The sequence below is a fragment of the Hyla sarda genome, chromosome 2 (genome assembly GCF_029499605.1).
Source record: "Hyla sarda isolate aHylSar1 chromosome 2, aHylSar1.hap1, whole genome shotgun sequence".
NCBI lineage: Eukaryota > Metazoa > Chordata > Amphibia > Anura > Hylidae > Hyla > Hyla sarda.
Window position 1 is genome coordinate 154,957,469 of NC_079190.1, and position 23,538 is coordinate 154,981,006.

General features: G+C 38.7%; 1 protein-coding gene across 1 annotated transcript in view; it reads left to right on the forward strand.

The window, feature by feature from the left end:
* Positions 1–23,538, forward strand: part of GPC6 (glypican 6) — a 795,255-nt gene that overhangs the window by 309,815 nt on the left and 461,902 nt on the right. Inside the window, exon 3 of the mRNA XM_056555584.1 lies at positions 12,828–13,219. Coding sequence (XP_056411559.1) covers positions 12,828–13,219 — 392 coding nt within the window. The remainder of the gene's footprint in view (positions 1–12,827; positions 13,220–23,538) is intronic.

The window sequence follows — 23,538 nt, forward strand, 5'->3', positions numbered from 1 at the left end:
ATATGAGGTATGTGCTTACTCGAGAGAAATCAGGCTACAAATATAAGTATACATTTTCTCCTTTTACCCCTTGTAAAAATTAAAAAATTGGGTCTACAAGAACATGCGAGTGTAAAAAATGAAGATTGTGAATTTTCTCCTTCACTTTGCTTCTATTCCTGTGAAACACCTAAAGGGTTAAAATGATGACTGAATGTCATTTTGAATACTTTGGGGGGTGCAGTTTTTATAATGGGGTCTTTTGTGGGGTATTTCTAATAAGAAGACCCTTCAAATTCACTTCAAACCTGAACTGGTCCCTGAAAAATAGTGAGTTTGAAAATTTTGTGAAAAATTGGAAAATTGCTGCTGAACTTTGAAGCCCTCTGGTGTCTTCCAAAAGTAAAAACTCGTCACTTTTATGATGCAGACATAAAGTAGACATATTGTATAGGTGAATAAATTTTTTTTTTATTTGTAATATACATTTTCCTTACAAGCAGAGAGCTTCAAAGTTAGAAAAATGCAACATTTTCAAATTTTTCATCAAATTTTAGGATTTTTCACAGGGAAAGGACAAGGGCAAGTTACCACAAAAATTTACCACCATGTTAAAGTAGAATATGTCACAAAAAAACAATCTCGGAATCAGAATGATAACTAAAAGCATTCCAGAGTTATTAATGTTTAAAGTGACAGTGGTCAGATGTGCAAAAAACGCTCCGGTCCTTAAGGCCAAAATGGGCTTGGTCCTGAAGGGGTTAATAACCAAAACCATTTAAAGGGCATTTAGCTGCACCATTTACACAAGATATAACTTTAATTATTAATGATAATGAAGAACATTCTGTTTTGTAAATTGTAACTATTCATTTCCTTTCCCACAATTCTGGGTTATTATTATTATTATGCAACAGTTAAAATATATTTGTAAGTAGGGCAACAATTAAGGCCTTGTTCATGTTTTTATCTATATTCAGCATGTATACCATAAAAGCCCTCAACAAACATGCTATATATGTCTTTTGGGTTACATTAGCCTGAGAGAAGCTAAGAATGTGTCTTTCTGGGCTCTGCCCAGGTGGGTTTATGTTAATATACCACAAAAAAAGAAATATGGATTAGTGCAATAAACTACACTGTTTCCTATGTGTTATGTCACGTCAGTCAGAGATAAGTGCAGCCCTGAGCTCATCCACAGCCACTTTCCTTGCCTATTTGAGTATCCACCCTAAGCAACCGGTCCTTAACTTAACGGATGTCACTATTCTTATTAAGTGCAGGGGCATAACAAGTTTAAAAAAAAAATAACAATAACAATGCAGTACAGACATCAGGGAAGCAGGTCAGGGTACAAAGGATTAACAGATATACAAGAAACAAAACACAGGGGATACACCCACCAACAGATAGAGGGTGGTAAAACAAGCCCGACCCAAATCAAGATAGAAAAAAAAAATTTACAAAATCTAAAAGCAGAGAATAGTAATGTAACAAGCCAATGTCAGAATACACAGCACTAAACAAGCAAGGATTATACAAGAGCTAGTGCCGAGGAACTGAAAACAAGGAACTTTAAATACAAGCTGACTTGGTATTTATATGCAGCTGAGAAGAGCATAGATGCTGAAACTTGATGTAATTAGCTCAATGTCCAAGCCTGCTGATAGGTCCGGGCTTCGTCACAGCAACACATGATGCTTCAGCCAAAAACAGGAAAATTAATACTAAAGTCAGAACCAGATCCTACTCGTAATATGTAATCCAGTGAAACATAGTCCTTAAAAAATCTATTAAAAAGATGCCATAACAGCCTGTACACCATACAACCTGTCCTTTAAATGGATGACATAATGGCATAGGAGATTTTCCATGCACATAGGTAAACAAGTGCAATAAAAAAATAAACTGAGGATCATCTTTAGGTAGGGTTTAATAAAATGCCTGGCTGTTTTACACTTGTACTAGTGACTACATTTCAGAGTCATCTAGTGAGAATACAGTGAGTATACAAAAAAATTAAGTCTGATGCAAAAAAATAAATCTTTTCCAAAATACTTTTTTTATAATAGGAAAAAAAGAAAAAACACTAAAAATTGATATCGCCATATTTATATCTGATCTATAAAATTATCATACTGTTATGTTTTATGCTATGCTTTATGAGATACCATGTCTATGATATTGCTCTGTGTCTTCTTATATCATTATTGGGGGACTATCCCGATTATGTCTTGGCTTTGTTATATTAAAAACCCAATAAAAAAAAATATATATAAAACATATATATCATACTGTTTCTAAAAGGTGATAATGACTGCTTAAAATTTTTTTAAATTGCTTACTTTTTGTTCATCAACAATTCAAAAAGACAGAATACAAGCAGAACTAAAATGCATGTTGCCCTACAATGTAAAAAAATGTAAACTACAACTTTCTGTAATGGGTGTATCTGGTTCTTGCAAAAGAGTTAATACATTCTTCGTTTAAATTGATAGCATGATTTCATCATTGCATTGGAGCATTGGTTCCTCTGTTTTTGTAGCTCTTCTGTATGCAGCTCCCCCAGCCCCTGCAGGAGATTCAGTGAGAGAGCAGCAGAGGGTTGAGTAGCCTGTTGAGTAGCCCCAGGAGCAGAGCCGATCGGATCATCGCTCTGCAGCACAGCAGAAGCAAAGGAAAGTCCGAGGACCTGCTTCTGCTGAGGAGACATCAAAGGTAGTAAAGGTACTGGCAGCTTGAGAACGTGCCACTGGTATGGAAATTATGGAAATTTTATGGAATTATGGAAATTATGTTTTTTTTACCCCAAAAAGCTAGGCTCGTGCCGGAGCAGCGCTCACATGTGGGCTTGCTCACTCTAAAGCTTCATTTATTGCCGATTTGCAGAGAGTCTGTTTGCCCTGACCCAAACTATTCCGAAAGCCTGATATCCCACATGGCAAAGGCAATAAAAAAAATAAAAAGAAAATCCAAAGTGCTTATTTTTGTACACTTCAGTACACATGGTAAAATATCAGCTGCAGTTAGACGTAATGTAGGGTTTAGTACATAAGGAGAGTAAATAGTAGTTGAAGCAGAAACACCTGATCACTAAGAAGAAGTAATATTCAGGCACAGGAAGTGAAAAACTATAGGTTAATGAAAGGCAGCAACTACCGTGGCTGGCAACAGAGCAAGTGCAATCCACTAACAAACCACTAGGTGCAGAAAACATGGCTGGGCAAAGCTAGTTTCCTCCTAACAGAGTGGTTATAAACACAGAAACATAGAATGTGTTGGCAGATAAGAACCATTTGGCCCATCTAGTCTGCCCAATAATCTGAATCCTATCAATTGTCTCTGGCCCTATCTTATATGAAGGATAGTCTTATGCTTATCCCATGCATGTTTAAACTCCTTGACTGTATTTGCAGCGACCACTTGTGCAGGAAGGCTATTCCATGCATCCACTACTCTCTCAGTAAAATAATACTTCCTGATATTACTGCATAAACCTTTGCCCCTCAAATTTAAAACTATGTCCTCTTGTGGTAGTTTTTCTTCTTTTAAATATGCTCTCCTCCTTTACCATGTTGATTCCCTTTATGTATTTAAAAGTCTCTATCATATCCCCTCTGTCTTTTGTTTCTTCCAAGCTATACATGTTAAGGTCCTTTAACCTTTCCTGGTAAGTTTTATCCTGCAATCCATGTACTAGTTTAGTAGCTCTTCTCTGAACTCTCTCTAGAGTATCTTTATCCATCTGGAGATGCGGTCTCCAGTACTGCGCACAATACTCCAAGTGAGGTCTCACAAGTGTTCCGTACAGGGGCATGAGCACTTCTCTTTTTTTTACTGCTTATACCTCTACCTATACATCCAAGCATTCTGCTAGCATTTCTTGCTGCTCTATTACATTGTCTGCCTATTAAATCTCTTATTGTTATTACCGTATATACTCGAGTATAAGCCGAGTTTTTCAGCGCGATTTTTCGTGCTGAAAACACCCCCCTCGGCTTATACTCGAGTGAACTCTCCACCCGCAGTGGTCTTCAACCTGCGGACCTCCAGAGGTTTCAAAACTACAACTCCCAGCAAGCCCGGGCAGCCATCGGCTGTCCGGGCTTGCTGGGAGTTGTAGTTTTGAAACCTCTGGAGGTCCGCAGGTTGAAGACCACTGCGGCCTTCGACATCATCCAGCCCCCTCTCACCCCCTTTAGTTCTGTACAGTACTCACCTCCGTTCGGCGCTGGTCCGGTGCTGCAGGACTGTCCGGTGGGATAGTGGTTCCGGGCTGCTATCTTCACCGGGGAGGCCTCTTCTAAGCGCTTCGGGCCCGGCCCCAGAACAGTCACGTTGCCTTGACAACGACGCAGAGGTACGTTCATTGCCAACGTACTTCTGCGTCATTGTCAAGGCAACGCCTCTATTTTGGGCCCGAAGCGCGGAGAAGAGGCGCCCCCGGTAAAGATAGCAGCCCGGAACCACTATCCCACCGGACCACCTCCTCTCCGGACAGTCCTGCAGCACCGGACCAGCGCTGAGCGGAGGTGAGTACTGTACAGAACTAAAGGGGGTGAGAGGGGGCTGGATGATGTCGAAGGCCGCAGTGGTCTTCAACCTGCGGACCTCCGGAGGTTTCAAAACTACAACTCCCAGCAAGCCCGGACAGCCGATGGCTGCCCGGGCTTGCTGGGAGTTGTAGTTTTTAAACCTCTGGAGGTCCGCAGGTTGAAGACCACTGAGGGCGGATGATGAGAAGAGGATGATGAAGGGGGGGTGTGGGATGATGACAAGGGGATGATGAAGGGGGGTGGGGATGATGACAAGGGGATGATGAAGGGGGGTGGGGATGATGACAAGGGGATGATGAAGGGGGGATGTGTGGGATGATGACAAGGGGATGATGACAGGTGATGATGATGAGGGTCTGGATGATGACAGGCGGTGATGATGATGAGAATGTTAATGACGGGGGTCTGGATGATGACAGGGGGATGATGTATTTCCCACCCTAGGCTTATACTCGAGTCAATAACTTTTCCTGGGATTTTGGGTTGAAATTAGGGGTCTCGGCTTATACTCGGGTCGGCTTATACTCGAGTATATACGGTATTTTAGTCACCTATCAATGAGTTTTGTTTGACATGATCTCCCTGAAGTAAACCCATGTTGTTTTTCATCATTTTTAGATGTTTCACAATTCTATCCTTTAGTAGGGTTTCCATTAATTTCCCCACTATTAATGTCAGATTTACTGGCCTATAGTTGCTTGATTCCTCCCTACTGCCTTTCTTGCAAATGGGCATGACATTTGCTAATTTCCAATCTTCTGGGACGACTTCTGTTACCAGTGATTGGTTAAATGAATCTGTTAACGGTTTTGCTAGTTCACCGCTAAGCTCTTTTAATAATTTTGGATGTATCCCATCAGGCCCCTGTGACTTATTTGTCTTCACTTTAGACAGCAAATGTAGAACCTCTTCCTCTGTAAAGACACATGCATCAAATGATTCATTAGTCTTCCTCCCTAATAGAGGTCCTTTTCCTTCTTTTTCTTCTGTAAAAACTGAACAGAAGTATTCATTAAGGCATATATCTGAAGAATGTCTTATCCCCTTTTTTACAGACTGAGCTAGTTTTTCTTCTGCCTGCACTTTAGAAGTTTTTATAACTTGCTTGGCCTCGTTCTGCCTAATCTTGTATATTTCCCTATCTTCATTGCTCTGGGTTTTTTATAATTACAAAATGCTATTTTTTTGTATTTTTATATTTTATATGATTTTGACCACTTCTGCTGAGTACCACAGTGGTCTTTTCCTTTTTCTGCTTTTATTGACAAATCTTATGCAATTTTCTGTTGCCTTCAATAATGCATCTGCATCTTTAAAGCATAAGGCTATCCTTCATATAAGATAGGGCCAGGGACTATTGATAGGATTCAGATTATTGGACAGACTAGATGGGCCAAATGGTTCTTATCTGCGAACACATTCTATGTTTCTATGTTTAGTCCCATTTCTCCTGAACTCCATGTAATCTGTTCCAGTCTCATAGGGACTCATTTATGACTAAATTAATTTTTGAAAAGTCTGTTTTTCTAAAATCTAAAACTTTTGTTTTTGTGTGGTGTGACTCCTTCACTGTTCTTATATTAAACCACACCGATTGGTGATCACTAGATCCCAAGCTTTCCTCTAAAATAACATCATATACCTAGTCCCCATTTGTGAATACCAAATCCAAAATGGCCTCCCTCAAGATTGGCTCCTCAACCACTTGTTGTAGAGATAATCCCAGTACGGAATTTAGAATATCTGTACTCCTAGCAGAACTAGCTATTTTAGTTTTCCAGTTTATATTCAGAAGATTGAAGCCTTCTATAATGATAACTTCTCCTTTCATTGTCATTTATAGCTATTTCCTCAACTAGTTGATCATCTAATTCTTTAACTTGGCCAGGTGGTCTATATATCACACCTACATGAGTTATTGCATGATTACCAAATTGCAAAAGGGTTAACCCCTTAACAACCATGGACTTCTATTTGCATCCTTGACCAACTCCCGATCTGTGAAGCGCGCTCAGAAGCTGAGCGCGCTTCGTTTCTGTGGGGTCCTGGTTGCTATCGCAGCTAATACCGGACATCGGCAATCAGGCTGATGTCTGGTATTAACCCTTCAGATGCCGCTATAAAAAAAAAGCCATCATATGGATTTTTAGGTGCAAAATTTAAAGGGTTATGATTTTTAAATTGTTAGGAGGAAGAAACATGACAGTGCAAAAACTGAAAAATGCTTGGTCCTTAAGGCGTTAAAAGGGTTATCACAATTCATGGAACTAAATAAAGCTGTGGAATAATGCTTACCATTATAACCCTATCCTTGCATTAAAGAAATCTGATCTACAATTTCTTATTTTGTTGGAAAACTTAATAAATATGTGAGGTTAGGATACTAATTTAAAGCTATGCCTCTTTGGTGGGGTTTGTGGTGTGATGTTTTGGAGTTTATGTCGCACCATGGCGCACAAATGGGGGCATTTGTCATTGCAGGTGTAAGTGAAGCATTTTTTTAGTGTTGGTAATGTGTAGGAGCACTAAATTTATTAAATGATCGCAGGGCTTTTGATAAATTTTGTGGAGGTACACATTTTCAGAAATTTCACCCTTCACATACAAAAAGACATGTCTTATAGTTTTGTAGTATGGGAAAGTGGAATCTCATTGAATATAATGTGCAGTAAATTTTGGCAAAATTTCTGGCGGAATTATTCCCAGGATTTCGCACGGAAAATCTGCAGTGTGACGATAGCCTCAGATGTCTGTTTACATGATGGTACATAGCCCCCCTGTGATGTCACGCCCCCTCCAATACTTGCATTGAGGTGTGGGTTGTGATATCATGAAGGGCGGAGCTGTGACATCATGATACTCTGGCCCCTGTATCATGAGTCATCATGCACTGAACAAACTTAGCTCCGTGCAGTGATGACTCGAGGGGCTGCAGGAGAGATTGCGGGGTATCCTTTGGATAGAGGATAAGATGTCTAGGGCGGAGTACCCCTTTCAAATAACATATTTTATAAACTGCCCCATGCTAAAGAACCCCATATAATGGAGCTGTTACCTTTTTACACTGGACCAGTTGGAGTAACATTTTTAATTAACTTATGTGATCATTAGAGTTTAGTTTTGTTAAAAAGATCACACAAGTATGAATTTGTTCTTATATATTGCTATTTGTACACAATTCCTGTTCATAATATCTATTTTTGTTACCTATACTTATAATAAATATTGGAAAGAATACTTAAAAAAAAAGTCTGCCTACATTTACTATGCCATAGATAGCAAACGGATATAAATGTATTTTTCAATATCTCGAGAAGACAGTGTTAGATCAATTTCTAATTCCACTGACCTTAAAGAGAAATCGATACACTTTCAAATAATGTTTCAGTGTCACATAAATTATATTAAGCCATTCTAGAAGATAAATGCAACAAAAGAGATATGCTGGGTAAATTCTTCAATTTTTTCCCCATAAAACATCAACAGAAAAAATACAGTAACAGGAAATTAATTGAAATTTGTGCAGATGAATCATCTAAAGTAAAGACAATTCACATAAAATTGTACTGTGCCTTTTGTACTTGTGCAAATTGAGCAACACTATTTTATATATGCTTTTTATAAGCTATGCTATACTTTTTGTGATTTTCTACTTTATGGTGCATTTTTCTAACATATGGATTTATTGATAATTGGTAAGTGACCTATTAGAAAGTTCCATATAGGCAGGGGTAGATTTACGATATAAGATATTTTGAAAGTAAGGCTAGTTTCACACGGCACTACCTGGCTCAGTATTTTGCATCAATATTTGTTAACCAAAGTCAGACGTGGACGTAAAAAACAAAAAAAAAATAGTTCATATCATTGCATAACTTTTTTTTCTCTGTAGGTTTCCCTGCTGATTTTGGTCAACAAATACTGATGCAAAATGCTGAGCCAAATACGGTCATGTAAAATTGGCCTCATCCTGTGGACACTGTGGACATTCCGTCGGCAGAATTTCGCTTGCAGCAGAGTCCCATTGTTTTCAATGGGATTCTCCAGCTCTGTTTAGACTGGGGAATCAAGGCAGCAGAATTCTGCTGGTGTAAAGTATATATGCACAAAGAATAAACATGTTTATTCCTTTAGAAGAATTTTGCCAGGACTGCATTGTCCGTACAGTCTTACCACGAAAGTAACTTATGGGGCTCACTGCAAGTAGATATAAATGTCTGTAGTGTGAATGAGGCCTTAGAGCCCTTGCACACTACGGAATTTCCACCTATGTAAATTCCAGATAAAGATCCCATGTGCAGCAAGTGTCCCCAGAATCAATTAATACTATAGAGAATTCCACATACCACCAACAGAAGTAAAACATTGTAATATAATGCATTTAAAAACAGTACAGTAAGATTTTAGAGATGTATTCAAAGATCCTGGGTGACACTTACGATTGTTGTCTTGGTAAGTGATTTCTGAAGTCAATTTCTTTTTGCTTTAGTTTTGCTTATGTGGTAATATTTATCATACTAACACAGGGGGTTGATAAATTTGGATAAGCAAAACATAAGCAAAACACAAAAGTCACAGATGAGACATTTTTTTGACACTTTTTACAAGTGCTTACCAAAGGCAGTTTTGTAAGCCAGGTCAGACCTGGAGTTGACTTGCGACTTTTTGAAGAAGTTTGCAACTTTTTTGCCTTTGTGTGACATTCGCACATCATAAATTTATGACTACTGCAAAATGAAAATGAAATTTGCAAGGTACGGCTGTTTGCAACTTTATGTGTACCCAAAGAAGTCTAAAAAAAAGTACGTTCTTAAGCACACGTGTGAGCCCAGAGTAAGTAAAAAAAAAAAGGCTCTAAACATGATAAATGTCCCCCATTGTTCTTTATATTTTTGTCTTAAGACCCATACACTATAGGGTTGCATATAAAAAGCCAAGTTAGCAACATTCAAATAGTTTCTTAATCTTAAGTTAATTCATTTTCTGTTAAATAATTATTTGTACTAGTGGGCAAATTCTATGATGTAAGAGGCCAAATCTAAGTTTCTATAGTTTATTTAATAACACAAACGTCGTATCACCAATGCTAAACATGTCAAACATATTTTCCTGCAAAATATGTATATCACATAAACATTCACTCTCACATATGCATTTTAAAGGCCACAGTATCCATTAAAATGTCATCCATTACATTCAAATCACATAATGCCATAGTTATTGCTACATAAATAGGATCCACGCAGCCCAATATAAAATAGATGAAAAAGGCCTGCCATTCTACCCTGTAAGCAATGCCTGCCTTTAACCGTTTCTATAACCACTGCCAACCTAAAGGTGCTCCTCAATAACAACGAGATATAGAGTAAATATTACCTACCATAGTGAATTACAAAATGCTGATACTCCACCAGATTCTCATTATTTTATGTAAATTTAATGAGCATTAATGCATTGAATGACACAAGCAAGTTTGCCATATTAATCTGTACACAGCTTAAAGGGATATTCCAGGAAAAAAACTTTTTTCTATATATCAACTGGCTCCAGAAAGTTAAACAGATTTGTAAATTACTTCTATTAAAAAATCTTAATCCTTTCAGTACTTATGACCTTCTGAAGTTAAGGTTGTTCTTTTCTGTCTAAGTCCTCTCTGATGACACCTGTCTCGGGAAACGCCCAGTTTAGAAGAGGTTTGCTATGGGGATTTGCTTTTAAACCGGGCATTTCCTGAGACAGGTGTCATCAGAGAGGACTTAGACAGAAAAGAACAACCTTAACTTCAGAAGGCCATAAGTACTGAAAGGATTAAGATTTTTTAATAGAAGTAATTTACAAATCTGTTTAACTTTCTGGAGCCAGTTGATATATATAAAAAAAGTTTTTTCCTGGAATACCCCTTTAATTGCACCTCTTGGAAATGGTACCTTGAAAATCCCCTTTTTATTTCTTAGCCAAGTGTCAAGGACACAGGCCCAAGCTACTCAAGAGTCAAAGCCTGGCATGCCTCCTCACTCAACTTCTCCTCCCAGACTGATGTACAGGGCTCTGTATGTCAAACAAGGATGGGCCTGAAGATTAGGGCAAGCCAGGAGGCATACCAGGCTGTGGCACTTGAGCAGTTTCTCTCCGCCTCCTTAACACTTGTCTAAGAAATAAAAAGGGGGTTTTATATGTTTGACATCATCAGCTCTAAAAAAAAGTACAGTTTGCTTTTATACCAGTTATATATTGTTGTCTATAGCTCTTAGCAGTAAATACAACTGACAGACTCTCTTTAAGTAAAAACATATAAGTAAATCTGTTTTCTGTTTGCGTTAAACAGAAAATAGTAATACATATTAAGACATATTTATTGGATTTTACATCTTTTTCATGTAAATACATTTCCTAGATTTTGCATGAATAACAACCGCACTATGTACAATTCAGTGCTTTACTAGGATATTGGGGGAATTAAGTAATTACTGCTTTAATAAAACCTGTCAGTTAAAGCCCATCTTACACTCATGTCAGCAAGGAAGCAACCAAGGAGAAAATCTGATTGATAAACATAATTTTTTGTTCCTCGCCATAAAACACGCTGTTGAATTTTAATTGATTTTATTTATCACCTGTCAAACAGAAAACTTGTAATACTATTTAGCAACAAATGCAGCATGAGTATAAAGTAGAGATGTGGAAAAAATAGTTCTGACCAAGGCACCACATACTGTAGCAATACATTGGCCCTCATTTACTGTTGCAAACCCGACATGTTTTGTCAGGTTGTGCATCAGATTTTGGCGCATTGTGCCAGAAATTCCACCAGAGTTTGCCCCAGAATTGTAAAAACCCTGATTAACTCTCTATTTTGCTAAGAAAACCTGAAAAAGGGGCACGGCCATCGGGGAAAGGGAGCGTGGTCACCGAAAAAGGGGCGTGTTCCCAACATTTTCACAAAAACCCAACATATTTACTAAGGTTTCCACAGAAAATGTGTTGGATTTTAGCTGAGGAAAACCCTACATATCAGAGCATGTGTAAAAAAAAAAAGCAAAATGTAGGGAAAAGTGCAAAATGTAGGGACACCTTAGTAAATACAGTGGAAAATTAATTGTAGGGAATTAAAACCCACAAAGAAACCTACACTCCACTCTTAGTAAATAAGGGCCATTGTTAGTATACCTCCCAAACCTGTTATAAAAAAATCCTGACATGGTTCTAGAATTAGTACAGTTAAAAAAGATACATGTCCATCAAGTTCAACCAAGAAGGTAAAGGGAATTAGTATGGTGGTATGGGTGAATGAAGGGGGAGGGATACCATATTTCCATGTAAGCATTCATGATATTTTGTTCTAGGAATGTATGTAACCCTGTTTTAATGCTCTCAACGGTTTCTGCTGTGACCAGTTCCTGAGGTAGAGGGTTCACAGTTCTTATGTATAGTAAAGAAAGCTTGTATGCCCCGGCATACTCCCATACTCCTAGTGGCTCCTTTAAGTGTCTCTGGACAATTTTTACTTTGGGCAATTTCCCCATTCAGTTTAAAGGCCCAAGCATATTCAACTAGTATAAATTTATATAGCACAGCTCAAAAGCAAAGACAATCATACTTTTAAACCCTTAAGTCTAAAGGGGCGACACACCTTCTTTACCATAAGAACTGTGAATTTATGGAACTGTCTACCTCAGGAACTGGTCACAGCAGAAACAGTTGTAAGCTTTAAAACAGGGTTAGATGCATTCCTAGAACAAAATAACATTAATGCGTATGAAGAAATATAATCACATACCTTTCCCTTTCATCCAACCATACCCCTTCCCTTCAATTCCTTGGTTGAACTTGATGGATGTATGTCTTTTTTCGACCATACTAACTATGAAACTACGCAAGGATACAGCCAGTTTTATTTTTGCCTTTGCATTATTTCCTCCTCATCTTTTTAACCCACAGTATGTTTTGAAGTGTGTGAGTAAACTGGAGTACACGGAGGAAACCCACGCAAACATGGAGGGAACATACAAACTCTTTGCATAATAAAATGTAACCTTTAATAGTTCACGTTAGGGAGAAGACAGTACCTAATCTCTACCGTGTACTATTTTAGGTGATATCTCAGGAAAACAGCTGGGGGATTGGTTTTAAGTTACCACAGTGGGGATGCTCATACATTTTAGTATATATTTCATTTCTGCTCAATATTTATATGTATTATGTTTCATTTAGTATTGCATTGATAAATGTATTCTAATCTTGTTTATTCTAATTCAAATTTCTTTATTTTATATTTACCGTTGGTCTCTCTAGAGTTTTTCAAATCTCTTCTGGAGAATGCTGAAAAATCTCTTCATGAAATATTTGTAAGGACTTATGGGTTGCTTTACACACAGAACTCAGAAATATTCCAGGACTTATTTACTGAGCTAAAACTCTACTACACTGGAGGAAATGTCAACCTAGAAGAAATGCTGAATGATTTCTGGGCTCGTCTGTTAGAACGTATGTTTCAGCTGATAAATCCTCAATATCATTTTTCTGAAGACTATCTTGAATGTGTCAGCAAATACATTGATCAACTAAAACCATTCGGAGAAGTACCAAGGAAACTGAAAGCTCAAGTTACTAAAGCTTTTGTTGCGGCTCGAACATTTGTCCAAGGTCTAACTTTAGGCCGGGAAGTGGGCAACAAAGTATCCAAGGTAACAACAACAAATATTTTTGTATCATATTGATATTTTTGCCTTTGTCTCATCTAGCACTTAAAATATGCATATTAAGCCAACTAATAGCTTGTGTAAAGTTGGACAAAAGTGTTTAAAGATTCACCAAATGTTTTAAAAAGCATAAGTAATTTAATAATTATAATTTTGTCGCATACACTTTATAAAAAAATTAGACCATTTTGAAGGTTTATTCTAATTCCTATACTTTATCAGTGATGCACAGAACAACATATTAAATATATAAACCTGAGACAAAATATAACATTTAAAGGGGTATTCCAGATACGTATTTCTACATTTAAAATTGCCACAGTCAATACGCATATGCAAGGCAAATGGATATAGTTAAATTACTATTGTTGTACAGTGGTCATAATTTACTCACAACACTTTTATCATGCAAAAGATTCTTCTTTATTTCACAGTCCATTGGTGCAACAAATATAAATTCACATAGCTTGGCAAGATGTTATTCAGCCACTCACTCTAATAAATGCCGTCCTGACGTGCCTGACGTGAGATTTCAAGAGACACTTTCTCTTACTCATTACATTAGATTCGACTATCCTGGGGTGATACACGAACACACCAAAGATCTATAGAAAGTAAATAAGTAATATATTGATAACACTTTATACAAACTATCAATTCTACATAACTAACATTGTAACAGTGTGTATACCATACAATATAAGCTAATATTGCTGAAGTAAGAAAAGACTATGCTATATACAGAAAGGGTATAAAATTACACATTTTGTTTGGCCACTTTGTAACCAGTGGCTCTAAACTAGTAATCAAATAGATCTTACGTTGTAACAAAGTATTTTTTTATTCCTCTGCATAACAAACCACTTCTATTGCTCCAATATTTGCCACCTTAAATCATAGATATGATATTTAATTTGTTAAAATTGTTTAGCTACAGCAGCTTTCTCATATTGTCTGCCTTCAACATTCTCCTTCTTTTGAGCACCACCCAGCATCTGTTTAACTCCTTAAGGACTAGGCCATTTTACACCTTAGGACCAGAGCGTTTTTTGAACATCTGACCACTGTCACTTTAAACATTAATAACTCTGGAATGCTTTTACTTATCATTCTGATCCTGAGATAGTTTTTTCATGACATATTCTACTTTAACATGGTGGTAAAATTTTGTGGTAACGTGCATCCTTTCTTGGTGAAAAATCCCAAAATTTGATGAAAAAATTAAAAATTTTGCTTTTTTCTAACTTTGAAGCTCTCTGCTGGTAAGGAAAACGGATATTGCAAATAAAAAAAAAATTTATTCACATTTCCAATATGTCTACTTTATGTTTTCATCATAAAATTGACAAGTTTTTACTTTTCGAAGACACCAGAGGGCTTCAAAGTTTAGCAGCAATTTTCCAATTTTTCACAAAATTTTCAAACTCACTATTTTTCAGGGAACAGTTCAGGTTTGAAGTGGATTTGAAGGGTCTTCATATTAGAAATACCCCATAAATGACCCCATTATAAAAACTACCCCCCCCCCCCCAAAGTATTCAAAATGACATTTAGCAAGTGTGTTAACCCTTTAGGTGTTTCACAGGAATAGCAGCAAAGTGAAGGAGAAAATTCACAATCTTCATTTTTTACACTTGCATGTTCTTGTAGACCCAATTTTTGAATTTTTACAAGGGGTAAAAGGAGAAAATTTATAATTGTATTTGTAGCCCAATTTCCCTCGAGTAAGCACATACCTCATATGTCTATGTAAATTGTTCGGCGGACGCAGTAGAGGGCTCAGAAGGGAAGGAGCGACAAGGGGATTTTGGAGAGTACGTTTATCTGAAATGGTTTTTGGGGGGCATGTTGCATTTAGGAAGCCCCTATGGTGCCAGAACAGCAAAAAAAAAAAAAAAAACACATGGCATACCATTTTGGAAACTAGACCCCTTGAGGAACGTAACAAGGAATAAAGTGAGCCCTAATACCCCACAGGGGTTTCACGACTTTTGCATATGTAAAAAAAAATATTTTTTTTTCACTAAAATGTGTGTTTCCCCCCAAATTTCACATTTTTGCAAGGGTTAATAGAAGAAAATACCCCCCAAAATTTGTAATACCATCTCTTCTGAGTATGGAGGTACCCCATAAGTTGACCTGAAGTGCACTACGGGCGAGCTACAATGCTCAGAAGAGAATTAGTCATATTTGGCTTTTTGAGAGCAAATTTTGCTCGGGGGGCATGTCGCATTTAGGAAGCCCCTATGGTGCCAGAACAGCAAAAAAAAAAACACATGGCATACCATTTTGGAAACTAGCCCCCTTGAGGAACGTACCAAGGAATAAAGTGAGCCCTAATACCCCACAGGGGTTTCACGACTTTTGCATATGTAAAAAAAAATATATTTTTTTCACTAAAATGTGTGTTTCCCCCCAAATTTCACATTTTTGCAAGGGTTAATAGCAGAAAATACCCCCCAAAATTTGTAACCCCATCTCTTCTGAGTATGGAGGTACCCCATAAGTTGACCTGAAGTGCACTACGCGCGAACTACAATGCTCAGAAGAGAAGGAGTCATATTTGGCTTTTTGAGAGCAAATTTTGCTCGTGGGGCATGTCACATTTAGGAAGCCCCTATGGTGCCAGGACAGCAAAAAAAAAACACATGTCATACTATTTCAGAAACTACATCCCTCAAGAAACATAGCAAGGGGTACAGTGAGTCTTCACACCCCACAGGTGTTTGATAAATATTCATGAAGTGGGATGTGAAAATGAAGAATTGGATTTTTTTACACTAAAATGCTGGGGTTACACCAAATTTTTCATTTTCACAAGTGGTAAAAGGAGAAAATGTCACCGTAAGTTTGTAAATACATTTCTTTGGAGTAAGGACATACCTCAAGTCTGGGCGTAAACAGCTTGCACACTGGTCTGAGAGGAGCAGGTCGCATTCAGGGGCCTTGAGCTTCTGCATTGCGGCCTATGGAGCCAGAACAGTGGGACCCCCCCCCCTCAAGGGGCATTACATGGGGTAAATAACTGGGGTACACTAAATAGCTAAAATGGGGTACAGTGGGACATAACATTATAAAACAGGTTATGTTCCCAGAATGATGACCCAGAGCATAGCCAAAACTAAAAAATATGCCCGCCCCAAACCCTATGCTCTGAATCATCATTCTGGGAATGTGACCTGTGTGGCTGTCCCTAACCTGTTGCCTCAAATGCACACCCCGCTCAGGTGGAGAGAGAGCGCTGCGCATTTGAGGCAACAAAAAAAGTCCCCGATGATAGTGACTCAGTGACCCATGACCCAGAGAAAAAAATACCCCCAGAGGTCTCATCAGTTTGTTTTTTTAGATGAGTTTTTTTGGGCAATTTAGTGGTTTTATGGTGTTAAAATTTGGAAAGTACTCCAGACATGGTACATTGGGGTCAAATTATGGAAAATTTAAATGAAAAGGGAAAATTTAGTACTGCATGGAAGTGTGATACTCCCTGAAGCTGTTTTTAATGCAGAGGCCCGGATGATCGGGGCAAGTGTCACATTGAGTGGTGGTATCCTTCCGAATCCCCCTCCTGTTACACACTCCGCATTTTTTCTGGGACCTATAACTCCAGTTCCTTGGGAAGTCCGGCCTGCTCTTTCCCGGTCGCAAAAGATCAGGACCTTTAGGACTTCTTCTTGAAACTGGAGGAATGTCCCTGTGTTGACAGTACAAAAGCGTTGTACATGGCAACCTGTACCGAGTAGACCGCAACTTTTTTGTACCATACCTGTGTTTTCCGCATGGCGTTGTATGACTTGAGGACTTGATCAGAAAGATCAACTCCCCCCATATACCGATTGTAGTCCAGAATACAATCGGGCTTGAGGACCTGTGTTGTGGTACCTCGCACAGGGACAGGTGAGCTGACGTTACCATGAATAGTGGTCAGCAAAAGGACATCCCTCTTAACCTTATACCTGACCAACAACAGGTTTTCATGGGTAAGGGCACGGGACTCACCCTTGGGCATAGGTGTCTGCAGAAAATATAGAGGGAGGCCTCTCTGGTTTTTCCGCACGGTCCCACAAGCGGACGTGGATCTGGCGGCAAGGGATGTGAAGAGAGGGATGCTGGTATAAAAGTTGTCCACGTACATGTGGTAACCCTTATCCAGCAAAGGGTGCACAAGCTCCCAAACAATTTTCCCGCTAACACCCAGAGTGGGGGAACAATCTGGGGGTTCACTACAGGAATCTCATCCCTCGTACACTCTAAACTTGAGAGTGTACCCGGAGGTCCTCTCACAAAGTTTATAGAGCTTCACGCCATACTGCGCCCGCTTCAAGGGAATATACTGGCGGGTGTGTGTGTGTGTGGGGGGGTGAGTATGTAGTGTGTGTGATTGGTGTAACTAACTGTATGGGGGGGGGGGGGGGGAAGCGCTGCGGCCAGAAAAAAAAATGGCCAAATGCAGTGCCCTGAATCCCTAATAGGGCCCGGGTCACACTAAAAAAATCGCGGCAGACCCTTTAGGTCCTATTAGGGGGTCAGGAGGGGAAAAAAATGTTTAACTTTTTTTTTACACTTTTTTTTAACTCTATTTTACTGGTTACCCTACCTGTCCCTGGGGCTGTACTCTCTTCCTGCTCTAAGGGGGGTCTTCCTCTGTGAGGGGCTCCGATTTTCACAGAGAGGGGGGGTCCCTGGCTCCTTCTCGCAGCTCTGGCCGCTGAATGAACTCAGGGAGCAAGCAGAGCCGCGAGAAGGGGCCGTTAACCCCTCCCCTGCCGGCTGCTATTGGCCAATAGCAATAGCAGTGATCCTGGGGGGGTGACGAAATGGCCACCTCCCCATAGATACAGAGGGTGATAGGGGGTGTATCCTACCCCCGATCACCTTGTATCTCCGGGTCAGCAGGTCACACGTGACCCGCATCACCGGAATAGCCGAAAATCGCAAGTGTGATGACCCCCCTGGGCATTGGCACGGGGTGCCTGCTGATCGATATCAGAAGTCACCCCGGTCCGGTCTCCGCCCGGCACGCGGCAGGGACCGAAATTCCCACGGGTGTACAGGTACGCCCTTGGTCCTTAAGGGGTTAATATAACCTTAATATTTCTTCCAGCAAAAAGGGAGGGGGGGATAGGTTTTTACCACTGTCCTTGTGAATCTTAGGGCCCATCGAGACTTACAAGTCAATGCCCTTCCTGTTTCATTAATTGCTCCATTTTGTGCACTCATTATCATGCCATGATCTATATATTTTTCAAATGACAATGTGGTTGCTTACTGTTGACAACTACCACATCACCTCATCGATATATTCATAATAACAATAGCACCACCCTTGTCAACTTTTTTCACAATATTTGAAACTGACATTCCCATCCTCAGTAACAGTAAGGTTAATGTTTTTCCTCTTCATCGTCTTCCGAGATGACAATACTTCCTTTACATTTTTTTTCAAACATCTCTAGAGTCTTATTCTGCAAATGAGGTTCGAATGTGCTCACACCACACAGAGCGCTAGGAAGCACATCCAGTGGTGATATCACAGCACAAAATTGCCTTGGCACATCATAAAAAACATTGGGGGAGATTTATCAAAACCTGTCTAGAGAAAAAGTTGCTGAGTTGTCCATAGGAACCAATCAGATTGCTTCTTTCATTTTTCAGAGGCCTTTTCCGAAATGAAAGAAGTGATCTGATTGGTTGCTATAGGCAACTCAGCAACTTTTCCTCTGGACAGGTTTTGATAAATCTCCCCCATTTTCTTTCTTATAAATTTACTTGGAAAACTGTTCATTTATTTTCCCTCAACTACCCTGAGTAGTTTTAAAATTAAAATACTTCTCCAAAATATACTATATGCTCTAAGACTGGGCTCACCTGTCGTGTTTTGTCAGTATTTTCATCAGTATTTTTTAGGTAAATCAAGAAGTGTTCTTTGTACGCACTCCTGGTTTTGGCAAAAAATGCTTATCATAATACTATGTGTTAACCCAGCCTTAAATTATAATATGCAACATTCATTCTATTTTTCTATTTAATTCTATAATCTATCATTTGTGTGCACAAATATTATGAACCATATGTATATGTACAGGAAGTTTGGACATCACATTGAAATGATTTTTTTAGTATTTGGTGCATATAATCATTTATTGGTTTATTTATAATTCATAAGGAATAAATGTTCCCTATACTTTTAAAATGACTGTCAGATGAAAATGTTTTCTTCCTAACTCCTACGTAAACATAGACGTTTAAATCAGCAAAAAGTGTGGTTTTGATCTCATAGCCTGTGATGCAGATTCTTAAAGCCTACATCACAGAAACCTGTACACTATTCTTATGAGGATTTTTGTTTGAACATATAGTCGTATCCAGAATTTTATAAAACATACAACAAAAATTATTTAAATGCTTGAAGAAAATCTATTTATGTAACAAATATCCAGTTTACAAGAGTGGGGATTTATTTTAACAATACTTTCAGAATTATACATGTCAAAAACCACTACAGGGTTAAAAAACAAACAAACATTTAAGTCTTCTTCGTTCAACCCAGGATGTCATGAAGACATCTTCTTGCTCAACTACTGCCACATGCTGTGCCACCTCCATATAATACTGCCACAAATGGTACCCCTAAATAGAATACTGGAACATACTGTGCCCTGAATATAATACGGCTGTCTATCCCTGCCTACTTGAGAATTTGCCCTAAGTGACAGACCCTCAACTGGACAACGGTCCCTAAACAGGATAAGTGCAAGGGGTAGATATGACAAAAACAATAACTCCTTGAGGGCCAAGTCCATTTTCACCTTGAGCACGAGGCCAATTAAATTTTTGCATTATAAATTTTTCCTCCTCGCTTTCTAAAAGTCGTAAACACTTTTATATTTTCATCCACAGACTAGTATGGGGGATTGTTTTTGTGTGACCAGTTGTCCTTTTTAATGATATCACTCATTTTACCATGAAATGTATGGAACAACAAAAAAAAAATACTATTTGTGTAGGGAAAATAAAAAGAAAACTGCAATTTTGCACATTTTGGAAGGTTTCGTTTTCACACCGTAGAATATACTGTAAAAATGACATGTGTTCTTTATTCTGTGGGTCAATACGATTAAAATGATAACATGATTACATACTTTTATATTATTTTTATGCTTAAAAAAATCACAATCTTTTTAACCAAATTAGTACATTAAAAATCCCTCTATTTTGCTGACCTATAACTTTTTCATTGTTCCGTATAGGCGGCATTATGAGGGCTAATTTTTTGTGCCGTGATCTGTACTTTTTATTGATACCACATTTGTGTATTTTAGCTTTTATACATTTTTTTAATAAAATGTGACAAACAAGCAGCAATTTTTTCCTTTTTTTTTTACGTTCACATTGTTCACCGTACGGGATTATTAACATTATATTTTAATAGTTCGGACATTTATGCTTGCGGCGATCCCAAATATGTTTATAATTTTTTTACACTTTTGGGGGGTAAAATGGGTAAAGGGGACATTTTACATTTTTAACCTCTTAAGGACCGATGACGTACCGGTACGTCATGAGTCCGCTCCCGTTCTATAACGCGGGGCCACGGCGGGTCGGGCCTGGCCTTTAGCAACTTTTCCCATTCAGGTATCCACCTTCCTGGGACTAAATCCCAAACTAGGAAGCCCTATCCAATTAAAATGAATTCCTTTATTTATTCATGTTTAAAATTTCAACTGTGAGCAAAATCCAAAATATAATGTGTGTTTGTTTAAAACCACAGTCTGTTAGTTCAGATTATTATGTAGTCACTCTCCTATTATTTATTTCCTAAAGTAGCTGATCTAATCATTCCCAATTGGGATACATTTATCTCCTATCATGAATTATTCATGTAGATACCAGCTATAATTTTAGAGTGTTCTGAACGTTAGACTGCATTTAAAGCGCCATGTGCCAACACCCCCCCCCCGATGTTTCGCCGACCATAAACAGCTTTATCAAGGGCAAAGGTGCAAGTGACACATTACCTGGATGTAAGGTAATGTGTCCCTTGCACCTTTGCCCTTGATGAAGCTGGTTACGGACGGCGAAACATCAGGGGGGGGGGGGGGGTATTGGCCCATGGCTTTTTAATTGCAGTGTAAGGTTCAGAATACTCTAAAATCATAGCTGGTATCTACATGAATAATTCATGATAGGAGATAAATGTATCCCAGTTGGGAATAATTTGACCAGCTACTTCAGGAAAGAAATAATAGGAGAGTAACTTCATAATAATCTGAACTAACAGACTGTGGTTTTGAACACACACATTCAATTTAGCTCACAGTTGAAATTTTAAATATGAATAAATAAAGGAATTAATTTTAATTGGATAGGGCTCCCTAGCTTGGGATTTAGTCCCAGGAAGGTGGATACCTGAATGGGAATAGTTGTTTGATTCATAGCCCCGGGAACCCTTTTTGGGAACTTTGGATTCATGGCCTCTTATAACGGCTGGGACCCGTGGCTAATAGCACGCGGCACTGACCGCGGTGCCGCGCTCTATTAACCCTTTAGACGCAGCGTTCAAACTGTGGCATCCCGAACAGCTCTAGGACAGCAGGAGGGTCCCTTACCTTGCCTCCTGTTGACCGATCGCCGAATGACTGCTCAGTGCCTGAGATCAAGGCATGAGCAAACAAGCGGCAGAGTCATTGATCAATGGTTTCCTATGAGAAACCATTGATCAATGTAAAAGATCAGTGTGTGCAGTGTTATAGCCCTCTATGGGAGCTATAACATTGCAAAAAAAAAAAGTGAAAAAATAAAGTTAATTAAGATCATTTAACCCCTTCCCTAATAAAAGTTTGAATCAGCATCCTTTTCCCATAAAAAAATACCAGTGTAAATAAAAATAAAATTAAACAAATGTTGTATCGCCGCGTGTGAAAATGTCTGAATTATAAAAATATCTCATTAATTTAACCGCACGGTCAATGGCGTAAGCGCAAACAAAATTCCAAAGTCCAAAATAGCGTATTTTTGGTCACTTTTTATATCATGAGAAAATGAATAAAAAGCGATCAATAAGTCCGATAAATACAAAAATGTTACCGCTAAAAACTTCAGATCACGGTGCAAAAAATGAGCCCTCATACCACCACATATGTGGAAAAATGAAAACGTTATAGGGGTCAGAAGATGACAATTTTAAACGTATACATTTTCCTACATGTAATTATGATTTTTTTCAGAAGTATGACAAAATCAAACCCTATAAGTAGGGTATCATTTTAATCGTATAGACCTACAGAATAAAAATAAGGTGTCAATTTTACCCAAAAATGTACTGGGTAGAAACGGAAGCCCCCAAAGTTACAAAATGGCATTTTTTTTCTTCAATTTTGTCGCACAATGATTTTTTTTCCTTTCGCCATAGATTTTTGGGTCAAATGACTGATGTCGCTCCAAAGTAGAATTGGTTTGGCAAAAAATAAGCCATCATATGGATTTTTAGGTGCAAAATTGAAAGAGTCATGATTTTTTAAATGTAAGGAGGAAAAAACGAAAGTGCAAAAACCCCGGGTCCTTTAGGGGTTAATGGGGGATAGGATTTTTCACCTTTTTCACCTCCGTCCGCCATGTTGGCTGATCTGATCCCAGCGGCTGTGCCACGGGCAATCAGAACAGCATAAAATGTAGCCACGCTGCCACAGATGCCATGATCTGTATTTATCACAGCATCTGAGGGGTTGATGGCAGACGTTAGCGATCGCGGATGTCGGCCTTTACTGGCGGATCCCTGGCTGCTATCAGCAGCTGGGACCTGGCGCACATGACCCGATCATCGCTCTGGTCATGTACAGGATAAATTTACGTCCTGGTGCGCTAAGTACTGCTGCACCAGGACGTACATTTACGTTCGTGGTCATTAAAAGGTTAAAGTAAAACACAGTACAGAGGTCAGGGAACAGGTCAGGACATAAAGGGTTAACCAAAGCAAAAACCAGGAAACAAAACACTGGCAATATTAGAACTAATAAAAAAGAGTAGTCAAACAAGCCAGGTCCAAACTGAGATAGCAGCAAGATAGAGAATCAATAAGCAGAGAATAGCCTGGTCACTAGCCAAAGAAATCAAAGCAGGTAAACAGAAGATCACAGATACAGTATAAAACCAGAGACAAGGTAGAAACCAATATTGCAGGCAAGGAACACAGACAAGACTGACTTTTTAAAGTTCCAAGCAGTAAGGTGTAATATAAGCTTCTTATCGATCTTGGTGTTGTCACGGCAATGAGCAAAGCCTAGGGGTTTGAGCTGCAGCTAGACTCA